The sequence below is a fragment of the Sphaerodactylus townsendi genome, linkage group LG02, assembly GCF_021028975.2.
Source record: "Sphaerodactylus townsendi isolate TG3544 linkage group LG02, MPM_Stown_v2.3, whole genome shotgun sequence".
Taxonomy (NCBI): Eukaryota; Metazoa; Chordata; class Lepidosauria; order Squamata; family Sphaerodactylidae; genus Sphaerodactylus; species Sphaerodactylus townsendi.
Genome location: NC_059426.1, coordinates 88,443,092 through 88,461,960, shown reverse-complemented (window position 1 = coordinate 88,461,960; position 18,869 = coordinate 88,443,092). Strand labels below are relative to the sequence as shown.

General features: G+C 42.1%; 1 protein-coding gene across 3 annotated transcripts in view; it reads left to right on the top strand.

The window, feature by feature from the left end:
• The window catches only part of TRIM66 (tripartite motif containing 66), a 62,563-nt gene that overhangs the window by 20,711 nt on the left and 22,983 nt on the right, over positions 1-18,869 (top strand). For 2 of the 3 annotated variants that reach the window (XM_048486193.1, XM_048486192.1), the window contains exons 3-10: positions 2,893-3,040; positions 6,059-6,191; positions 8,021-8,137; positions 8,882-8,996; positions 9,630-9,776; positions 10,403-10,520; positions 11,579-12,510; positions 13,876-14,019. In XM_048486193.1, coding sequence (XP_048342150.1) covers positions 2,893-3,040; positions 6,059-6,191; positions 8,021-8,137; positions 8,882-8,996; positions 9,630-9,776; positions 10,403-10,520; positions 11,579-12,510; positions 13,876-14,019 — 1,854 coding nt within the window. Of the gene's footprint in view, positions 1-2,892; positions 3,204-6,058; positions 6,192-8,020; positions 8,138-8,881; positions 8,997-9,629; positions 9,777-10,402; positions 10,521-11,578; positions 12,511-13,875; positions 14,020-18,869 lie in introns of those variants that run through there. The other variant, XM_048486194.1, reaches the window with a different exon arrangement.

Sequence of the window (18,869 nt, the reverse complement as noted above, 5' to 3'; positions counted from 1 at the left end):
TGTACTTAGTACCTATGTTCTAATCTACCTGTCCCTCCTCACAAAAGGCAATGTCTACTTTAGGTCCCTGTTTGTGGTGAATCACTGACATTAGTATGTATTGATTTTGCTTTTGTGGGAGCTTTTAGGGATATCTGAGAACCAAACATGTTGGTGTCCTCTTTCGTGCACTAGAGTAGTCACTGTTTAGATTTCTTTCCTCTCTTCTCACTTGCTGGAAGTTAAAACTCTGAGTAAGAGTGGGAGCATTTGAATTTAGCTGACATGCTTGTCAGTATACCTACCTCAGCACAAAGACACCAAGTAGCACACAGCCTTCTGTTTTCAGCTGATGAAATTTATGGCGTACGCAAATTTATTGTGGGACATCCAGAAAAGAGCCAACAGTCTGTGTGATCCTTTCTTCTGCCCCTCTTAGTCGAGCTCAAATTCCTAAACTCCATTGCACAATTGTGGTAACCTAGGATCTAAACTTCAGATTATCAGAGATCTTAATTAGGATTAGTCATGCTGAGACATTGATCTTTTCCAAACAAGTTGTTTACATATCTTGCCACCAAATGCTGTATTTTTTATTTGCATTCCACATGTTTTTTTCCCTTTGTTTGGTTCCAGAAACATTTTCCCTTCATTTTTGTTCAGTTCTTTTTCCAAGTACTTTAACTATAATGTTCTTTGGCTCTGTTTCTGAGCCAGCTTACCTTGACCATGTGATCAACTTAAAATGATCTGTATTTCTCTGCCCCACCAACACCTGACCTTTATCCATGCCTCCGTGTAGTCGCCCAACCTCCCCTTCAGCCATTTTCTCCTCCCCCTGACCCTACATTTTGAAAGGAATTTTTGAAAAATGTATTCTCTTTGTCATATTGCATTAGTGATATAATGTTAGGGCACAGATGTTCTTTGGCTCTGTTTACTACTACCAGGCCTATTGTATCAGTTTTGTCAATTTCATCTTGAATTAGGAGGGAAATTGACAAAGGCCTGCTGCAATAACTTTCATGTGTTGCTGCAGCTTTAATTTGTCTGAAAAAATGTGGTTCTTTGTGAGTGGAGGGGTGGACTTCATACTTCTGTTCTTTCAGGTAATGGCACCTGCTCCAGTAGGGTTTTTTTTGGCTTCCATTTTATGCAAACACCTTATCCATGCCCTGTGTAGTTAGTTGCCCAACCTCCCCTTCAACCATGTTCCATTCCCACTTCTCTTCTGTTTTCAAAAGGATTTATTTTTTCTCTGTCATATCGAACTAGCAATGTGACATTGAGGCAGAGATACAAATTAGCATGGTTGTTTTGTCAATTTCATATCAAACTACCAATGTTAGGGCAATTTTGAAGCTGGGGGTGAGTGAAAAGAGTATTTGGAATAATCACTGGATGTAATTGGGGGCTGCTGCAGTTGGCTTTCACTTTGGGTTGGTAGTTGCTTTTCACTCTGCATCATGGACATCATCCCACCACCAGGAGGAATAATATATTTTTAGCAGTAGCATGTAAAATAAATGCAACTGACAAGACAAGGGGGAAACCCCCAAAATAATGATGGGAAAGGAGGTGCATGGAATGAATTTACAGAGAATGTTTCCAAGACACAGGGTTTGACCACTGAGAAAATCTGTTGTTCCCATGCATGCAGAAAAGGCCTTTACTTCAAAACTAGATTTGGTTTGTATTCATGCAGCCCCTTCCTTAGGTCCATGTGCACATATTGGACCACTATGTCAAATACATATGGCTTAAGTTATACTACAATTGGATAGGTGCCTAATTAGGTCTTTGTAAAGCAACTTTCAGAAATGTTCTGTGGAAGATCTGTGGGTAGATAGAATGATAATATAGGAAGATACCATAGAAGCTATCAACATTATGTTACAAGATGGGACCTCTCATCCATCAGCAGATCAGCTTGGGTGGACTAGTCCACAGGGTGCCACAAGTCCAAAGCGGGATTAATTTGAGAAAACAAGAATGTAAATCTATAAAGCTGTTTTAGGACAGGCAGGCAAGGACTGTTTTAATTCACCTTTATGGAACTGGCTTAAATATTGACTAGATCTGAATGAGTGATACTCTTTTTTGACAGATCCTTCTCATTGTTTTTGTCTGTGTTTTGTTGTTTTAATTTTGATAGATACATTTTATAATGTTATGATTTTAAATTGTTTGTTATCTGCTTTGTGGATCTGCCAGATTAAAAATATGAGATATAAACATTTTTAAAAACAAAAGCCTTCAATAAATGTTCAATAGGAATCATATACAGTTGAACATCATGCTGCAAAATGGTAGTATATGTAAAGTACAGAAATGGTATGCCAGATTGCTACAAGTGAAAAAAGATAGCATACATGGGAAAATGATTTATGGCTTATCCTACAAATTCAACAGAATGATGGTCTGTGACCTCTTTTGGCCACATCCTGACTCTTGAATTATATGTGTTCATGTGTGCGACAGTATATATCTAGAGTGCTGTGTGGTTTCCGGGCTGTATGGCCGTGTTCTAGCAGCATTCTCTCCTGCTGCTAGAACACGGTCATACAGCCTGGAAACCACAAAGCACTCCAGTGATTCCGGCCGTGAAAGCCTTCGACAGTATATATCTACCTAGGAGGATACTGACAATTCACACTTGGTAAAGTGTTTTCTTCGTAACGGCAATTGGTAAAGTGTTTTCTCATACACAACGCTTATCAGAACAACAGCCTTATTTTCCATTAAGTCACCATGGTGGCATGTTCCTCAGATTTTCACTGAGTGATCCAGTTTTTGTGCTAAAAAGGCTAAGCTTATGACACTAACACATAACAGGGATTTGCTTTCAGTCCAGACAGTTCTACATCTCTGGAATCACAAATTTATTTCCCGTGAAACTTTTTTTTTTAACAGAATTGCTCTGGATGTAAAGAGAAGAGGCCTGCACACAGTCTGTGTACCAATTGCAACCGGTGGCTGTGCAGCTTGTGTACAGAAGAACACGGGCATGGCCAGGAAGCAGGAGAACATTTCATGCCTGCATCATTGAAGGGCTGCTCCGGTAGAACGTCTTAACATTGGGGGCGAGAGTCTTTTCCTTTTGCTAAGCAATCCACATTGCTGTCTACTCACAGTCCCTACGTAACGGCAGGAGTTATGTAATATAGCATGTGCTAGGGTCTCCCCAGGAAATAAGGGGCATAACTGAACCAAATGCTTGGAGGGTAAATTTGAGCATTGGCAACAGGAGGACAGGAATGAGCTGGGCTAGCTCACAGCATCAGAAAAGAGTGCTTAGACCTGTACTGGAAGATGAAGGATTAGGAGAAACTGATATCTGGGAGATGAATTGCTAAAAATGCACTAAAAGTGAATCAGTCCCTCAGTGAATTTCTATTCCATCCCTGATTCTCTACTAGAAATGAAAGGCAACTCTTAGATAAATCTTAATGGTGGGCATCCTGAAGTACTAAACTATTCAAACAAGGGCTAGAAGAAAAAGAACCATGTCTTCGGTTGTACATGTGTGTGGGGGGGTATATGGGCGGGCTAGGGGGTTGTTGTTGGTGGTGGGTGGAGAAAATATTTTATGTCTTCATTTCTGAAGGAAGTTCCTATCCTGAGGGAGTTTCTGCTCATTTGAATAGCAGAGTTTTGAAAAGTGAAGCCCTGTCTCCAATCTTCAACCTACTGCCTGGAAAGTCCAATTTTTCTACTGTGAATTCTTATTTAAAATTCACATTATGCCACTATAGAGTAAAGATGTCAAATGATTATCCATCAAGAATAAAACATGGCACCAAAGTTAACAATGCATGTCAGAATAAAATATGCAAGACTGTTACATAAGTGTATCAGTTCACTACAATTTGCATGTTACTTTATTCAACTTTATATCTGGAGGGGAGAAAGAGGGTTGTGATTCTGAAGAAAATACTTGATTCAACACCTCAGTGTAGAAACTTGGTCAAAAATTTACTAAAGGAATGGGAATGTATCATATCTTAACTGTCCAGATCTATGTTGGCTTGGGAGGCTTGGAATGAAAAATAAATATCTTTATACCCAAACCTTTTTAACACCATGCAATTTTCTTCCCTTGAAGCTAGCAAGAAGTGATTGAATTAGAGCAAACTATACCTTGTTCTGCATAAAGACCTAAGTAAAATCGTAACATGTCCAAATGCGCCATTTCCTCCTGCCCCCTCCACCTGTGCCATGCCCCCCACTCATCATCTAGACCAGACCAGGCTGTGGTGAATGGGGGGCATGGAGCACAGAGGGAGGGGCATGATGAAATGCTGGATGAAGTTGCAATTTTACTTAGGCCTTTATGTGGAACCATTATACCAGGTATCATGTACAATGCATATTTATTAGGCATGATTCTGGGGAAACAAACAAACAGAAAAGACCCCTCCCTAATTTGGGGAAAATCAGGGACTTGTGCTTTGTAGCCTGAGAGAAATAAATATGCATAATATGATAGAAACTAATACACTGCATTCAGTGCTTGGAGAACTGAATCTGTTAGCAGATGAATTAAGCAAATTAAAGTTGTGGTCTGGGCTGTTTTTCTTTCTTTGCTGAAAAAAAAACCTTCTGTGCCAAGAAAATGCAGATAACACACTTGGAATAAGTTATGCAAGAATATACGTGAATGCTCTATCCCAGACATGCTCTCTTCAAACTCTGTAGCACAAGAAAACAGGTAAATATCTTCAACCCTAAGCAAAATAAGCAGACTTGAGTGGACTAAGAAGAGGGTAAGTCTGCTTAGGATTGCATTGTAAGGGTTATATGGGTTGCGCAATTAGGAGGGATGTAACTAAAAACCAGAGAGAGTGGGGTTTGCAGTTCTACAGAGTAACACATTTTGAATGCTGAGACACTCCCTCCTGGTGTTGCTAACCTCCAGGTGAAGCCTAGAGGTCTCCTATAATTACAACTGATTTCCAGACTACAGAGACCAGGATGGGCTTTATGGCATCACATCCTAGCTGAGCTCTCTTCCCTCCCCAGGCCCTGTCCCTAAATCTCCCAGAATTTCCCAAGCTGGAGTTTGCAGCCCTACTGGTGTCTTTTCAGAAAGTGCATGTGTATTTGCTAATATGCTAGAAACATCTCTCTACCTATACATCCCAGCCCATTTCCACCTACATGCCCCTACTCCTTCTCAGCCCAGTCCACCTCTTGCATCCAAGAGTCAAAGTTTGTTGCCATTATTTTCAAAAAACCATGCGAGAGGCAACTTGAAGCCTGCATCAAAGCTACTTGCATTGCCAGGAGGCTGTCTACTCATATGGCTAAAATTAGCGGACAGAATTTCTATCTATGAAAACAAATTAATAGGTAATGTTGAGTGCATACCCTGAAAGCTGCGGAGAGGCACATTCTAGGCAATACCTTGAAAGGTGCTTCTGGAAGATACAGCCTTTCTGTGGTCTTAAACCAAGTCATGTTGTCTTCCCCAGCTTGGGTGTGTGTAAGTTCTATTCTGAGTGACGTATGCAAGGAACTCCATCAACTCTTCTACTCCCACCCCTCCACCAATCAGTTTTCCACTTCTGCTGCATTGAACAGAAATACTGGAGCATGATGGGTTGTAGGTAGGCTAAAGTGTCTGAATTGAGGAGAGTGCTGTTCATTCCAAAAGAATGCTTTGAATGTTAAAACATAGATATATATTTCCCCACTTCTCAGACATATGCCAGTGAATACTGACACTCAGGTTAACATTCCTCAGAATTTCCTTGAGTGTTCAAGTACAGCATGTCTGCAGGATTTGCAGGCAGTTCTCCTGTCCAGGTAACGGTGAACGCCCAGGCCTATTTAGCCTCAGAGGTGCATCTGCATTGGACGGTTTTCCAAGAACAAAATCATCTCCAGAAGTCAGAGGACAGAGAATTTTCTTTTTACTGTAAAGAACAGCTGAGAAGCTCAAGATCTTGGGTTATTTTCTAGATCCTGAGCTTTAGATATCATCATACACTACATAGAAGACATATTCTATGCTAAAGACAAACATCACACCACTTATAAACCTAAAAAGTCATTACCTGTTAACCCTTCTTTTCAGGTGGCGAAGGGGGAGCAAGTGATTTTGCCTTGTTTTGTCCTGTGCACAGTCAAGAGTCACTCAAGATGTTTTGTGAGACCTGTGATGTCCTTACTTGCCGCTGCTGCCTTTTGACTGATCATAAGGAACACAGGTAGACACTATCCATAGTTCAATATAATTCTACCAGGAAATGCAGTTAGCTTATAGTTGTATTGTTTTATAAACACATTTCCTAACTTATCCAAATGAAGACACATCAAATATGAAAGTATAGCAGTATGTATTATGGCTTTGGCTATAGTATCTCGGAATAGGTTGCACTTTTGTTGTCAAACACCTCCCATGATACCCAATTACCAACGAAAGCCTTGGATTTCATGGCTGCCAGAAATATATCTGTGAGCCTTGCTATCTTGAGCTACTAGCACATCCTATGAGAGAATGTGCAGTTCTTGATTGTGTCTACAGGTATTTTTGTGAGTGTTTGCCTTTCATGTGCTTTGTATTGTCTTCTTTTGCTCACTTGTGTCCCATAGCTGATTTCTCTTTCACTGGGGTATGTTACTATTTTGATCAAACTGTTTTGCTTCAGGGTCAAACTCTGTTCATATAGCATTCTCATAAGCATTACACTAAATTGCTGTGATATGGCCCAAAAACAAAAAAGGATAATCTAGGGCCCAAAGGTACAGCTGATTTCAATCACAGATGAAAGATGCTATCTATATGGGGTGTAGAATTTTTTACTGAGATGTGTTTTTGTTGACAGCAAATTTATTTGGTAGTGTGGTAGCCACAGACCCTGATCAATTATATGTAAGACTGGTATTAAAGCCTGTTGGGGGAAAATACAACGGGCTCAAGAAAATAGCAGTGCTCTGCGGGCCCACTTGGAGCACCCCCTTCTTTTCCTCTCTAGTTCTCCTCTCCCCCAGCACTTGCAGGTGTTGTTCATGACTCCTCCTTGGCACTACTGCCCTCTGGTCTGTTGCCACAGTGAAGGAGGGAGGGAGGCAGGCAAATTGTGGTAGGCTTGGCTACTGTTCTCTGCGGAGTCCCCACCACCACTGCCACTGCTTGTAAAGCTGTTTCTGGCCATGGCTGCTGCTGCTGTCTGCCTTCCTCCCCTTCCACCGGTTCTATTACATTGTGGCTGGTGAGTTTTAGCCCAAAAACTGTTGTTGGCAATGACTCACTTCATAAAGAGCTGTGCAGGTGTGCGGCCAGCCTACCCCCTCAGCTCGCACGCCTGTGCATCTCTTTAAAAACTGAGTTGTCGTCAATATGCCTTGTCTTTTATATAACACGATACTTTAAATTATAACTGAGAAGAGATAAACAAGCTGGTCAACCAAGGTCTCTGCTTTCTCACAATTATCTATTGGCTCTGAAACTATTTTTAGTTATCAAAATGTAATGATGCTGTTAAAATGGAAACTGTCATTTTTCTCCTAATTAAAGCCACCAGAGACTGCCTCATACAGTTAGATGGCTGATCATTGATCCATTCAATCCAGACCTGTCTAATCAGCAACTCTCCCAGGCCTCAGGGTTTTCCTCAGCCCTGGTTATACAGATTTTTAAAGATATGAAAGTGATTGAACACGGGGCAATCTGCATACGAGACATGAGTACCATTGTACTGAAGCCTTTTTATAATTAAAAATGATATTACTATCCTTCTGCATAGCTTGTTTGAGATTTGACCTTTCATGATCAAAAACAAGATATTACTATCCTGTTTAGCTTGTTTGGATTTTGACCTCTGTGCTACTCACAATTTATTTGTTAATGTTGGTAGAAAAGAAAAAAAATCCACACAAATGGTTGGATCCCATGACTTTCTTGTACCAAGTCTTCCTCAATCAGAAAAATTCTTTCTCAGTTTCTCTCTTTTGAAATAAGACTGAACAGAAGAGAATCAATGGATTCAAATTAACAGATCGGATCCAACCCAAAGGTTTCTTTTTCTCCTCCTAGGTTCAGGTACCTTCAGGAAGCCTTGCAAAACCAGAGAGTCATCCTGGAAAATGTAACAGCTAAAGTGGATGAGAAGAAAAGTGCAGCACAGGTCTCAGCCAAACAGATTGAAGACAGGTAATACCGGTGATACCTGTTGCATAAGAAGGTAGATTCTGGTAAGGGTCTCTTTAACTGGAACATTGCCCTCTAATAACAGCTGATCATTCATAGGAACACTGAGGGGAGGACTAATCCTCATTTTTCCAGACTGGATTGCAGATTGGCAGATGAAAACCTGCTGTCTTCTTGGCTGTCACTTTTGCAGTAACTTTTCAAGTGGCCATCTAAGTCCATAGGCTGCATGGTGGCTGCAGCAGGTAGGAAGCAGATAATGAAGCTGTTAGCCTGTTGCATTTTAGAAAAAAAGAAAATATTCCAGATGGCATGATGAGTGTTGGAACAGGCAATGTCTGGTATATAAAGAAGACCTTGCAGGGGGTCGCAAGAGGACGGTTAGATGAAATAGTGAGTTCAGCACCTTTCTACTGTTTACTGTCATTTCTTGTCTGTCTCCAGATTGCTTCTCATAGTAATATCTTCCTTCCTGGAAGTTCCATGCTTTCTCTCTGTCAGCTAGTAATAGTGTTAGGACACTATCTCTTCACTTTTCCCAGCAATGCTCCCCAGTTTGAAAACAAGTATTAGCTTCGTATTCAACACTTCGGAAGATACAAACTACATACACTGTTGTTTCAGTATTCTGGTGGAATCCATCACACAAATGAGAAGCTTTTCATCTCTCAGAACTCAAGGATATCTTTCTGACATTTTTGCACATGGGTCTGTGTAATTAATATACTAACAACTCTATCTTTACAGATTGTTTGAAGTAAAACACTTGCAGAGGAAAGTGGAAAATCAGATAAAAATGGCCAAGATGGTCCTGATCAGTGAAATAAACAAACGAGCAAATGTCCTTCTGGAACAGCTAGAGGTAAGCAGTAGCTAAAATAGTTTATTCTGTGTTCACATGAAGCACTGTTGATTAACCTGAGCATTTATTATATTTCTTTGCTGAACTCAGTGTCCAGTGGCGCATGGGGTGGGGAGGAGCAATAATGGGGAAGAAACTGCTTCCACAGGCTTCTTGCAGGAGGTTTTTGCTTATTGTGCCTGTAATAGCAGAGGAGCACCTTTTATGGTGCCAGTGATGATGACCAAGAAAGATGTCCGGGTCAGATCCACACAGAAGGCAGCTCATGATCTAGAGGAAGTGGAGAAAATGCCTGAAGTCTAACTCACTCCGCTCTGTAGGTTCCTGGTTGCCAAGTTATAAAGGTTGCTTGCAGTCACAATATAACAGTTATTTTATGTGTTTTCAGTGATGTTTCTGTGGAACTCACTGCAAGTTATCAAGGCTGCTACTGAGTACAGAAGGTTTCACTACAGGATAAAATTATTCTGTGTTATTTCTGCTTTTACTTTCTGCTTGATATGGCGGGAATATTCTTAATTAAATACTTTCCTAGAGTGGTCCTTCACATGATTCATGCTGAATATATTGTGTAAATTGTTACGAAAGCCCAGCTACATTTATCAAATCTATTTTGCTTCTGATTGTTGACAGAGAATCACCAGTGAAAGAAAGCAGAAGCTGGAACAACAACTTCAGGGCATCATGGTATTAAATAGGCAATTTGAGCACGTGCAGAACTTCCTCAGCTGGGCAGTGTGCAGTAAAAACAGTGTTCCATTCCTCTTCAGTAAAGAATTGGTAAGAATAAAATAGAAAGGCATTAAAAATGGAACAAAATGTAGAAAAATGAGTTCTCATAGAAGGAAGTGGGGCAGATTCATTAACTACTTCTGTATTGTCCAATCCCTACAAGAAAATGGCAATAAACTGAAAGGAATAGGCTTTCTTATTGACATTTTAATGTGATGGTTGTTTTGCCAACCATGTTGCTTCTGTTATTTCATTGGAACTAACATAGTGGTGACCAAGGATGCGGGAAGAGGTCTGTGTAGATTAAAGATGTTTACCTTGCTAAATCATTGCCTAGGTTGACTATATTCTTCTGAAATAACCTTCATGAATCTGAGATATTTGCAGGAAAGGGTCTCTTGCATCCAGTGCTGAATTAGTGCTCACCTAGAAGTGCACATTGATTTCTATCATGCTGATGCCTACTTTTAGCTCATATTAGCATGCACTTCAATGTGTAAGCCAGTCCCCAAAATGTGAGTCAGAGGATTATTGTTCAGTGGTAACTGACTGAAAGCAAGCCTTAATGAAAATTTTAATGAACACAATCAGCTCTAAATGTCATGTTAACTGTTACTGTATATTCATCAATATTCATTACTAATTGCATTGCTCATTCTTTGGTTTGTTACCAGATCGTGTTCCAGATTCAGCGTTTACTGGAAACAAACTGTAATACAGATGTGAGTCCTCCTTGGAAGGTCAGATTCACGTGGGACCCATCTTTCTGGACAAAACAGCTTTCCAATTTAGGTAAATGTCATATACAACTTTACACTTCTTTGTTTCAATAAATGCACCTGTTGCTATCTCTCTGTAGATCAACAATGTAATGTTTGTCGACCTCTTACATGTCCTTGCCTTTCATGGTCTGCATAATTTGCAATCCTGCACACAGTCAAACAAACAACATTGAAAAAAATAGCATCTTTGGTGGAGGTGATAAAATGTAAGTTGGATGTGTAACTTGTATGCATGTATTGTAAAGAATGTCGATATGAAACATAGGGCCCCTCCACACTGTAAGATTCGGCCTTAGTTCGACATAGGTCCGACCTGGGTACTCCGCACAGCCGTAGCGTTCGACTCGTGTCTGTCTCGGCCCCCCCCCCCCCCCCCGTTAAATTTTCGAGCTCGACTGGGAGGTACAACTTCCTGGCAAACCTGGGTTGCACTCAAGCCGAAGCCGGCAGAGTACGGAATCTCCCTCGCCTCGACTCTGCCAGCCAGCCAATCACAGTGCAGTATTTTGGCCATGCGCAGATCAGGAGACTCGTGGCAGCAGCGAGAAGTGCGCCTTAAAAAAAATCCTCCTACGTAGCTCCTTCATCGGTAAATGAAGAAAAAAAGGGACGCGCACTCATGTTTCCCACCATAGAACGGCAGCCAATCGGGAATGAGGAGCGGAAGACGCGAGGAGGTAATTCCGCCCTCTGAACTTGGCTCCGGAGACACGAGTCAGCTGCTGTGCCGAGTAACAGAGGAGTCGAGCTCAGGTAACGATTTCCGAAGACACGAATCGAACCCTGGTTGCCTCTGCTGTGTGGAGGGGCCCATATGGTTGCCCAACCAATAGTCATTGTGCAACCTGTCAAGTGAATGGTGAATGTAAGACATTGACCTCACTGGACATTACTGCTCTAGTCAGTTCAGGAGGTAGTGTTTTACTCTGTACAGATAAGGAGAGGGGCCACTGAAGAGGCAAGAAAGCATTGTGGCCCCTTCTTGCTGAGGTTTCTCCCTGTGGGTTCTTTCCCTGCAACCTTTCCGATGCTGCTCTCCTTTATTTTGGCCTTCTTTGCTCTTTACAGGTCACTTGTCAATGGAGGGGGGACAAGCCCCTCCTCATTCAGAGGGACCAGCCTATGGAAGTATGCAAGGAATGCAGCCCTCTTTGTACCATCATCATGGTCATCACTCACCAGTGCTGCAGCATGAGCCTCTCAATAATCAATCCTACCAGTTTCACACTCCGGTTCATTGCCCCACACCTGTGTGCTGCACCCATTGCCTTAACATCCCACACATGAACAAAGGGCAGCTGGCTCAACAGACCCTGAGCCACCCTCAGACCTTCCGGCAACCTCCAGAAATGCAGCAGCACCAGCAACATTTCCCTCTGCAGTACAGTCTGCAGCATCAGGAAAGAGAGCAGAGGTGCATGGCTCGCCCCATGAAAACAATGCAGCCTTGTTTAGAGGCCAAATCTCACCAGGAGCATGAGGGTGCATCCTCCAGGATGGGGAAGCATCTGCAAGATCAAGCCACTCACCAGCCAACATACCCCATTTATCCTCTTCCGCCACAGGAGGTTCCCCAAGATCAGGCTGGCCATTCCCAGCAGGGGCCTGTGCAGCCTCCTCTACAGGTGCCAACTGTGCAAGTCCAGCTCAGTCCTCTCCAGAAGGTGAAACTGAACCACGTGCCATCACAGCAGCAGCAGCAGCAGGAACAGCCACCTCCGCTGCAGCAACTGTCACCACAGCCACCGCCCACCGCAGGCCAGAATGAGAAAGCTCATGGACAAGTGATCCAGCAGAGTTTGGACATCATGCACCACCAGTTTGAACTGGAAGAAATGAAGAAAGACTTGGAGCTGCTCCTTCAGGCTCAGCAGCCAAGTCTGCAGCTGAATCAGTCCAAACAGCCTCAGCATGTGCAGCAAACCATTGTGGGTCAGATAAACTACATTGTGAGGCAGCCAGCTCCAGCTCAGCAACAAAGTCAAGAGGAAGCACAACAAGTGAGTGCACTGGGCTTTTCCGCTTAGTTTTAGCTAATTATCTCCAATTTTAAATAGCAGGAGATACTTGTGTTTAAACCACAGGTTGAGTGTGTGTGTATCTGAGTGTCTGTGAAAGGCTGTCATACATCCACCCATATCTTCTCATTTTATTGCATGGAAACAATGCAAATACAGATATGTGTCTCAGTGCTAATCTGGGCTCTTCAGAGCTGGCCAAATGGACTTTTGGATGTTGATGGAAATGTCCCTTTTAGCATTCCTCAGTGTTCTGAGGCTCAAATGCTGCAACTTGATGGCTAAATTTCAGTGTAAAAGGACAATGCTTTCTTTTGGGCTGCTATTGGTGAGGCTCATGTCTAAATGTGAAATAGCAAAGCTGAAGTCTAAATCTTGCACATTTTATCTGTTTCAGAAATGCATCTGCTGCCTCTCCAGACTTGCAAAACTAGTAAACAGTAAAGCAAAACTAGTGAATACAATAAATTAATTCACTAAAACAAATCAAGGTATAAAATCAGCCAAACCTAGGCTACCTAGTAGAATAAATAAATAGAAATAGTTCAATGAAAATGGGACAAGTCAATTTAAAGAGCCAGGACATAAAAGAACATAAAACAAACAGACTAGTCTGAAAGGATATTTTCTAGACCGAGCCTTGAGCTAGGAGGCAGCTATAAAACAATCCAAAAGAAGCTGTTAGTTAAATGCTTGCATAATGTCTTGGCCTGGTGCCTAAATGAAGGGAAGGTAGACTCTAGGTGAGTCTAAAGGACAAGGTGCCACCACTGGAAAAGCCTGGTCTGATTGTCACCAGCCTTGCTTCTGCAGACCAGAAGATCCACAGCATGGCTTGAGCAGAGGGGATCTTAACTGGTGAGCTGGAGACTGGACAGTACAAGAGGAAATGGCCCTTCAGGTACCCTGGCATCAAACCATTTAGGGGCTTTGAAGTTGAAATCACCACTCTGAATTGATCCCAGAAACAGATGGGCAGCCAGTGTAGATCTTTCAGCACTAGAATGATATGATCTCTTGACAAAAACCTGGTTGCCATGTTCTGGTCTAATTGAGGTATCTCAGCAGTATTCAAAAGCAGCCCCATGTGAAGTGCATTACAATTCTTTAATTATATTTAGATTAAATCAAGATCCAGTGGCATCCCTAAGCTGTTTAAGGCTTTAGAATTAATAAACCACATCTTGAACTGAACTGTGACCAGTCTGTTAAAATATGAGCTGCTGACTTCTGTACCATCGCTCTCTCATTAAAATAAAGAAATTGCTTCCAGTGAGGTTTTCATGTTCTAAAGCATTTTCTGGGGTTACTTTGGTGGTATTAATGCTGCTTATTCCTTCAATATAGGTTGGTGAAGATTCCACTGAGCCTGAAGGTCAAAAGCCAATCCTTCCCCTTGACCAAAATGTGATTCCACCTGTGTCAGAGCCATTAGAAGAAGCCATTGTCCGTATTCATTCCCCAGAGAATACTTTGAATCCAGTGAGAAAGGTATATACCGGTAGTTGTTTTTCCCAAAGATAATATTTCTTCTACGTAGACAGCTGCTTTGAAGGTCACCTGTAGCTTTCTGATTATAAAAATTAAGATTCAGAATATGTTTGGTACAGATGTTAATACTGCATCCTTGTGATTTTTCTCTGCAGTGACATGTATCTTTGGAACAAAGTGAATTGTCCATATGTGGAATCTGTCAAACTCTCACGAACCATTTGTGCATGTCTAATTTTGTTAGTGTAGAACAGAATGCATGAGGCAGACATTTGTTTCATTGAAAACTGTGTGGAGATGCAGCTTAGGCCTCATGTGTTAAAATGCCCTTTTGCCATTGGGATTATGCCTTGTTTAATGAATTCTTCCTGTGAATTTTCAAAAAAGGCTCTGCCTTTTGTAGAGAGTTCTCTGAAAGAATGGAAAACTGAACTCAATCAGAAACTCCCTACCAACATCCCACTTAACCCTGCTGATGGCTTCCCAACTTTCCCTTTACCAAACTTTATCTTGTGGTGATATGAAAAGAAAAATCACCAAGATGAAAGTTTGGGGAAAGTAAAAGGCTAGAATTGAAGTTTCCGCTGTATTCCCAGCAACACGAGGAAACTTTCAGAGTATGTTCACAAGCTCTTCATTATCACTCACAATGTTGAGACTACTAGTTTTAATTCTTCCAGACTGAATGGTTAAACCTGGAGGACTGAAAATAGTAAGTCTCTACAAAGCAGAGAAAGAGAACTGCCAGATATGCTTGGAATAAATTCCAGTGCCTGGGAATGTGTGCAGCATGTTCAGAACCCCACACTTCAACAAATCTGAAAGCCAGAATGCAGAGTTTTTATGTTTTCCAAGTTTCAGAAGCTACTTGTCAGGTGATACAGTGAAATCCAAAATGAAAAGGAAGAAAATCAGTACAGTGTGAGAATCACAATGAAACTGAAAAACCACTTTACCCTGGCTGCCAACTTCTAACATAGCACTAAGCTTAAGTGCAGAATTTAATGAAGTACAAAAGTGAGACAGTGCAAGAAAGTGCAAATATTATACAGTCCTGTGACATAATATAAACAGCCATAAACTTTGTACAAAGTTTGCTGATGGCAATACACAATTAACCACAACAGGGAGAATCATGTCAATGAATACAGTGTAACCTACTTCATGAATGCTGGCTGCAGACTACCATTCTACTGGGACCCATAGTATTTTCCCAGTGAAATTTACACAAATCAGGGACGTAGGTATAGATTTTTTAGGGGGGGGTTGGGGGGGCTACATCCCCACCCGCCCCTAGGGCATGGCCACGCCTCCCCAAGCCCCGCCCCTGGCCTAGCACTTATAAAAGCAGCTCTCCGAGGTCGGGGATGGCAGACTCCCCTGCCCTACCCTGCCCTGCCCTGCCCCTCTGGGCAGAGGCATAGAGGGAAAATGGAGCCTGGTGCAAAATCTGAGCCGGGCAGCCGCTGTGATCCTGGAATCCACCCCCAAACAGCATCACTTTCAATAGTGTTCAAACTAGAGAGCCCAAATTCTCCTTTTAAATCCACCTTAAAGGGAGAATCTGGGGTCCCTAGTTAAACAACATTGAAAGTGATGCTGTTTTGGGGTGGATTATCCCCCACCCTGAAACAGCATCACTTTCAATGTGGCGTAGTGGTTAAGAGCAGGTGCATTCTAATCTGGAGGAACCGGGTTTGATTCCCTGCTCTGCCACTTGAGCTGTGGAGGCTTATCTGGGGAATTCAGATTAGCCTGTACACTTCCACACATGCCAGCTGGGTGACCTTGGGCTAGTCACAGCTTTTAGAGAGCTCTCTCAGCTCCCACCCAATCTCCTCACAGGGGTGTTTCGTTGCCCGAGGGAGCAAGGGCAAGGGGAGATTGTAAAAGTTCTCTTTGAGTCTCCTACAGGAGAGAAAGGGGGGATATAAATCCAAACTCTTCTTCTTCTTCTTCTAAACTGAGGACCTCAGATTCTCCCTTTAAATCCATGCCGAAGGGGGTGGATTTAAAAGAAGAATCTGGGGAAATTTGTGGGTTGCCTGCTGTCAGGGATGCAATTGTTAAGCTAGAAGCACCAAACTTTCAGGGTATCGCCTAATGAAACCACCCAGGTTTGGTGAAGTTTGGTTCAGGGGGTCCAAAGTTATGGACCCTCAAAGGTGTAGCCTTCATCTTCTATTAGCTCCCATTGAAAACAATGGAGGATGGGGCACGCCCTTTGGGAGTCCATAGCTATGGACCCCCTGGACCAAACTTCCCAAAACCTGGGTGGTTTCAATAAGAGACTCTCCTGATAATACATCCCAGGTTTGGTGAAGTTTGGTTCAGGGGGTCCAAAGTTATGGACCCTCAAATGTGTAGCCCCCATCTTCCATTAGCTCCCATTGGAAACAATGGAGGATGGGGCACCCCCTTTGGGAGTCCATAACTTTGGACCCCTGAACCAAACCTCACCAAACCCAGGTAGTATCATCAGGAGAGTCCCCTAAACAATCCCTGAAAGTTCGGTGCTGCTAGCCCAAACAATGCGCCCCCTGCAGGCCAGAAACCGAAAAATCACGAAAATGTTTAAAAAAACCCACAAAAATGGAGGGGCGGAGCTTCGGACATGAATGGGGGGGGTTCAAACCCGAGAACACCCCCCCTTACCTACGTCCATGACACAAATATACCGAATATGCTGAATACTGGAAGCACAGGACGGCAGAGTTCTAGCCATAACATGGCAATGAGAGTTTCATATTACAACTTAGCCCTGAAGTAAACCTGGCAGAACTAATGTGAACACTGAGGAAGGTTTTACTTGAAAGTGCTTCTGTGGGTTGTGTTCTGCAGCTCATTCAGCATATTCAGCCTATTCGTGTCAGTTTCATTGGGAGTGCACTACAGGTTCCAGCAGAACTGGAAACCAACTGTTTGGGTTACCTTTTCAGGAGTCTAACCAAGGGATTGACAGAGCAAGAAAGTGACATTTGTCACTGACTGTCCTAAATACAAGCGCCTATCATATATGTTTTCCCCCTGGCACTTAGGAAAGATAGTCTGCACCTGGCATTCTTGAAGCAGGCTACATTGTAGTCACTGACTCATGATTCTCCTGGTTGTGGTTAATTGTGTATTGTCATAGGAAAGCTTTGTTACTTTGCTGAAATATTCTGAATAAACCTGTGATTAAAGGAGGTTTGGCAATTCCAAACTTGGACTTGTATTTTGCAACAGCTCAGCTGTCATTATTAGCCAGATGCTTGATCTCTCCTCAGAACAGCGGTAGACACCAACAGGAAAACAAGCTGCCAAACACTGGATATCCTGATCTGGAATTATCATACAGCTATTCCTAAGTACATATTCAAGCACCTCCTCATTAAAAGTATTCCACTCACTTGGGGCCATTGGTGGAAAAAAACCCTGGATCTTAGCCTGTTTCATTTGATGCAACCCAGAATTTAATACTTTGAAGAATACTAAGAAGCTTTCCTCTGCAGAAACAACAGAACATCATGCTTGCTGGCTGCGCAAACACCTTTTTTCTGTGAGAAACTTTTAAAGATCATGGAGCCTTCTTTGCTTCCTGTGCAGAAACAGATGCAACTATGCCACTTCTACATTAAACTACACAAACAGAATGTGGGATACTAATTTTTCAGTTCTGTCTGGGACGTGTACCCCATTCTCCAAAAGTCTTACTCCTATAATCTACTAGGCCATTCTGACCTCACTTTTGAAGGAGATGTCTTCTGATATTGGGAAAGGAGCCTAGAAGAAATATTAGATGAACAATTTTGGCAAGACTTCTAAGTCTCATTCACCGCTTTCTCTATTAGCACAAATGTTAAGGCCTTCCAAGTGAACGCTCTTAACAAGATGGCACATCATTCCAGTAAAGCACCATTTAATCCATTCAAACTGTAATTACTGTAATCCATCCAAACTGTAATCTAGTAGAAGAGTTGAGCCAAACTGAGATATTATTCTGCCTGTGAGGGAAGTTTCTGACTGTGACAATGTTGAGGACTCATTGTGGGTTTTTGTTCCTGAACTCTTTGGAACCAGATTGTCACTCAGAAGGGATTCTTATCAGATGTTTTGAACATGGCAACTCTGGTTTCCCTCACAAAGAGTTGCTAAAATCTTGTATCACCAGGAATGCAAAGTTCCTCTTGTATGCTCTGTGGAGCCATTGAAGGCTGGACTGTGGGGAGAAGAGTGTGGTTCATAGGACCAGCAGGAAGGGCCCAGAAGGAGGCTATAGTTCTGCATTTGAAGTATGCAGACTTCTAAAGTCTACAATAAACTCTCTGAGACGGTGCCCATCTTACCAAACTTACCAGATCATACCAAGATTTAACCACATGATTCCTTATTAAATAAGCTGAAGCACAATTTTTTTAAACATCTTAAAGGCAGTTTCGTTAGAATGATGTGATACAAAAGTTGTTGGATAGAACTGGGGTGATATGCAAAGAATAGCATATGTTTAACTTTTTCAGCCACATTTGATTGGCAAGGACAGACAGACTGAGAATAGGAAGTACATGAATATTTCACTACAATAATATTCTTTGAAGTTATAGAAGGTAGGAAATCTAGTTGAGAATAGCAATGCAATGGCTGCTTGATTCCCACTATATATGTGTTTATCAGTTGATAATCATATTCTCCAAGGTAAGACTTTTACACTGTATTGTCATGCAGCACTGTCTCCCCTCCCCCACCATACCTTGTAGAGCCAGTGTCAACATAGCCTGGACAGATAGTCTTTACTATAAGAAACCATTCATTATTTGTGTATTTGGAAGCCATTTTGTTTCTGTGTGTTTGCCCTTTATTTTCATCTTATTTTC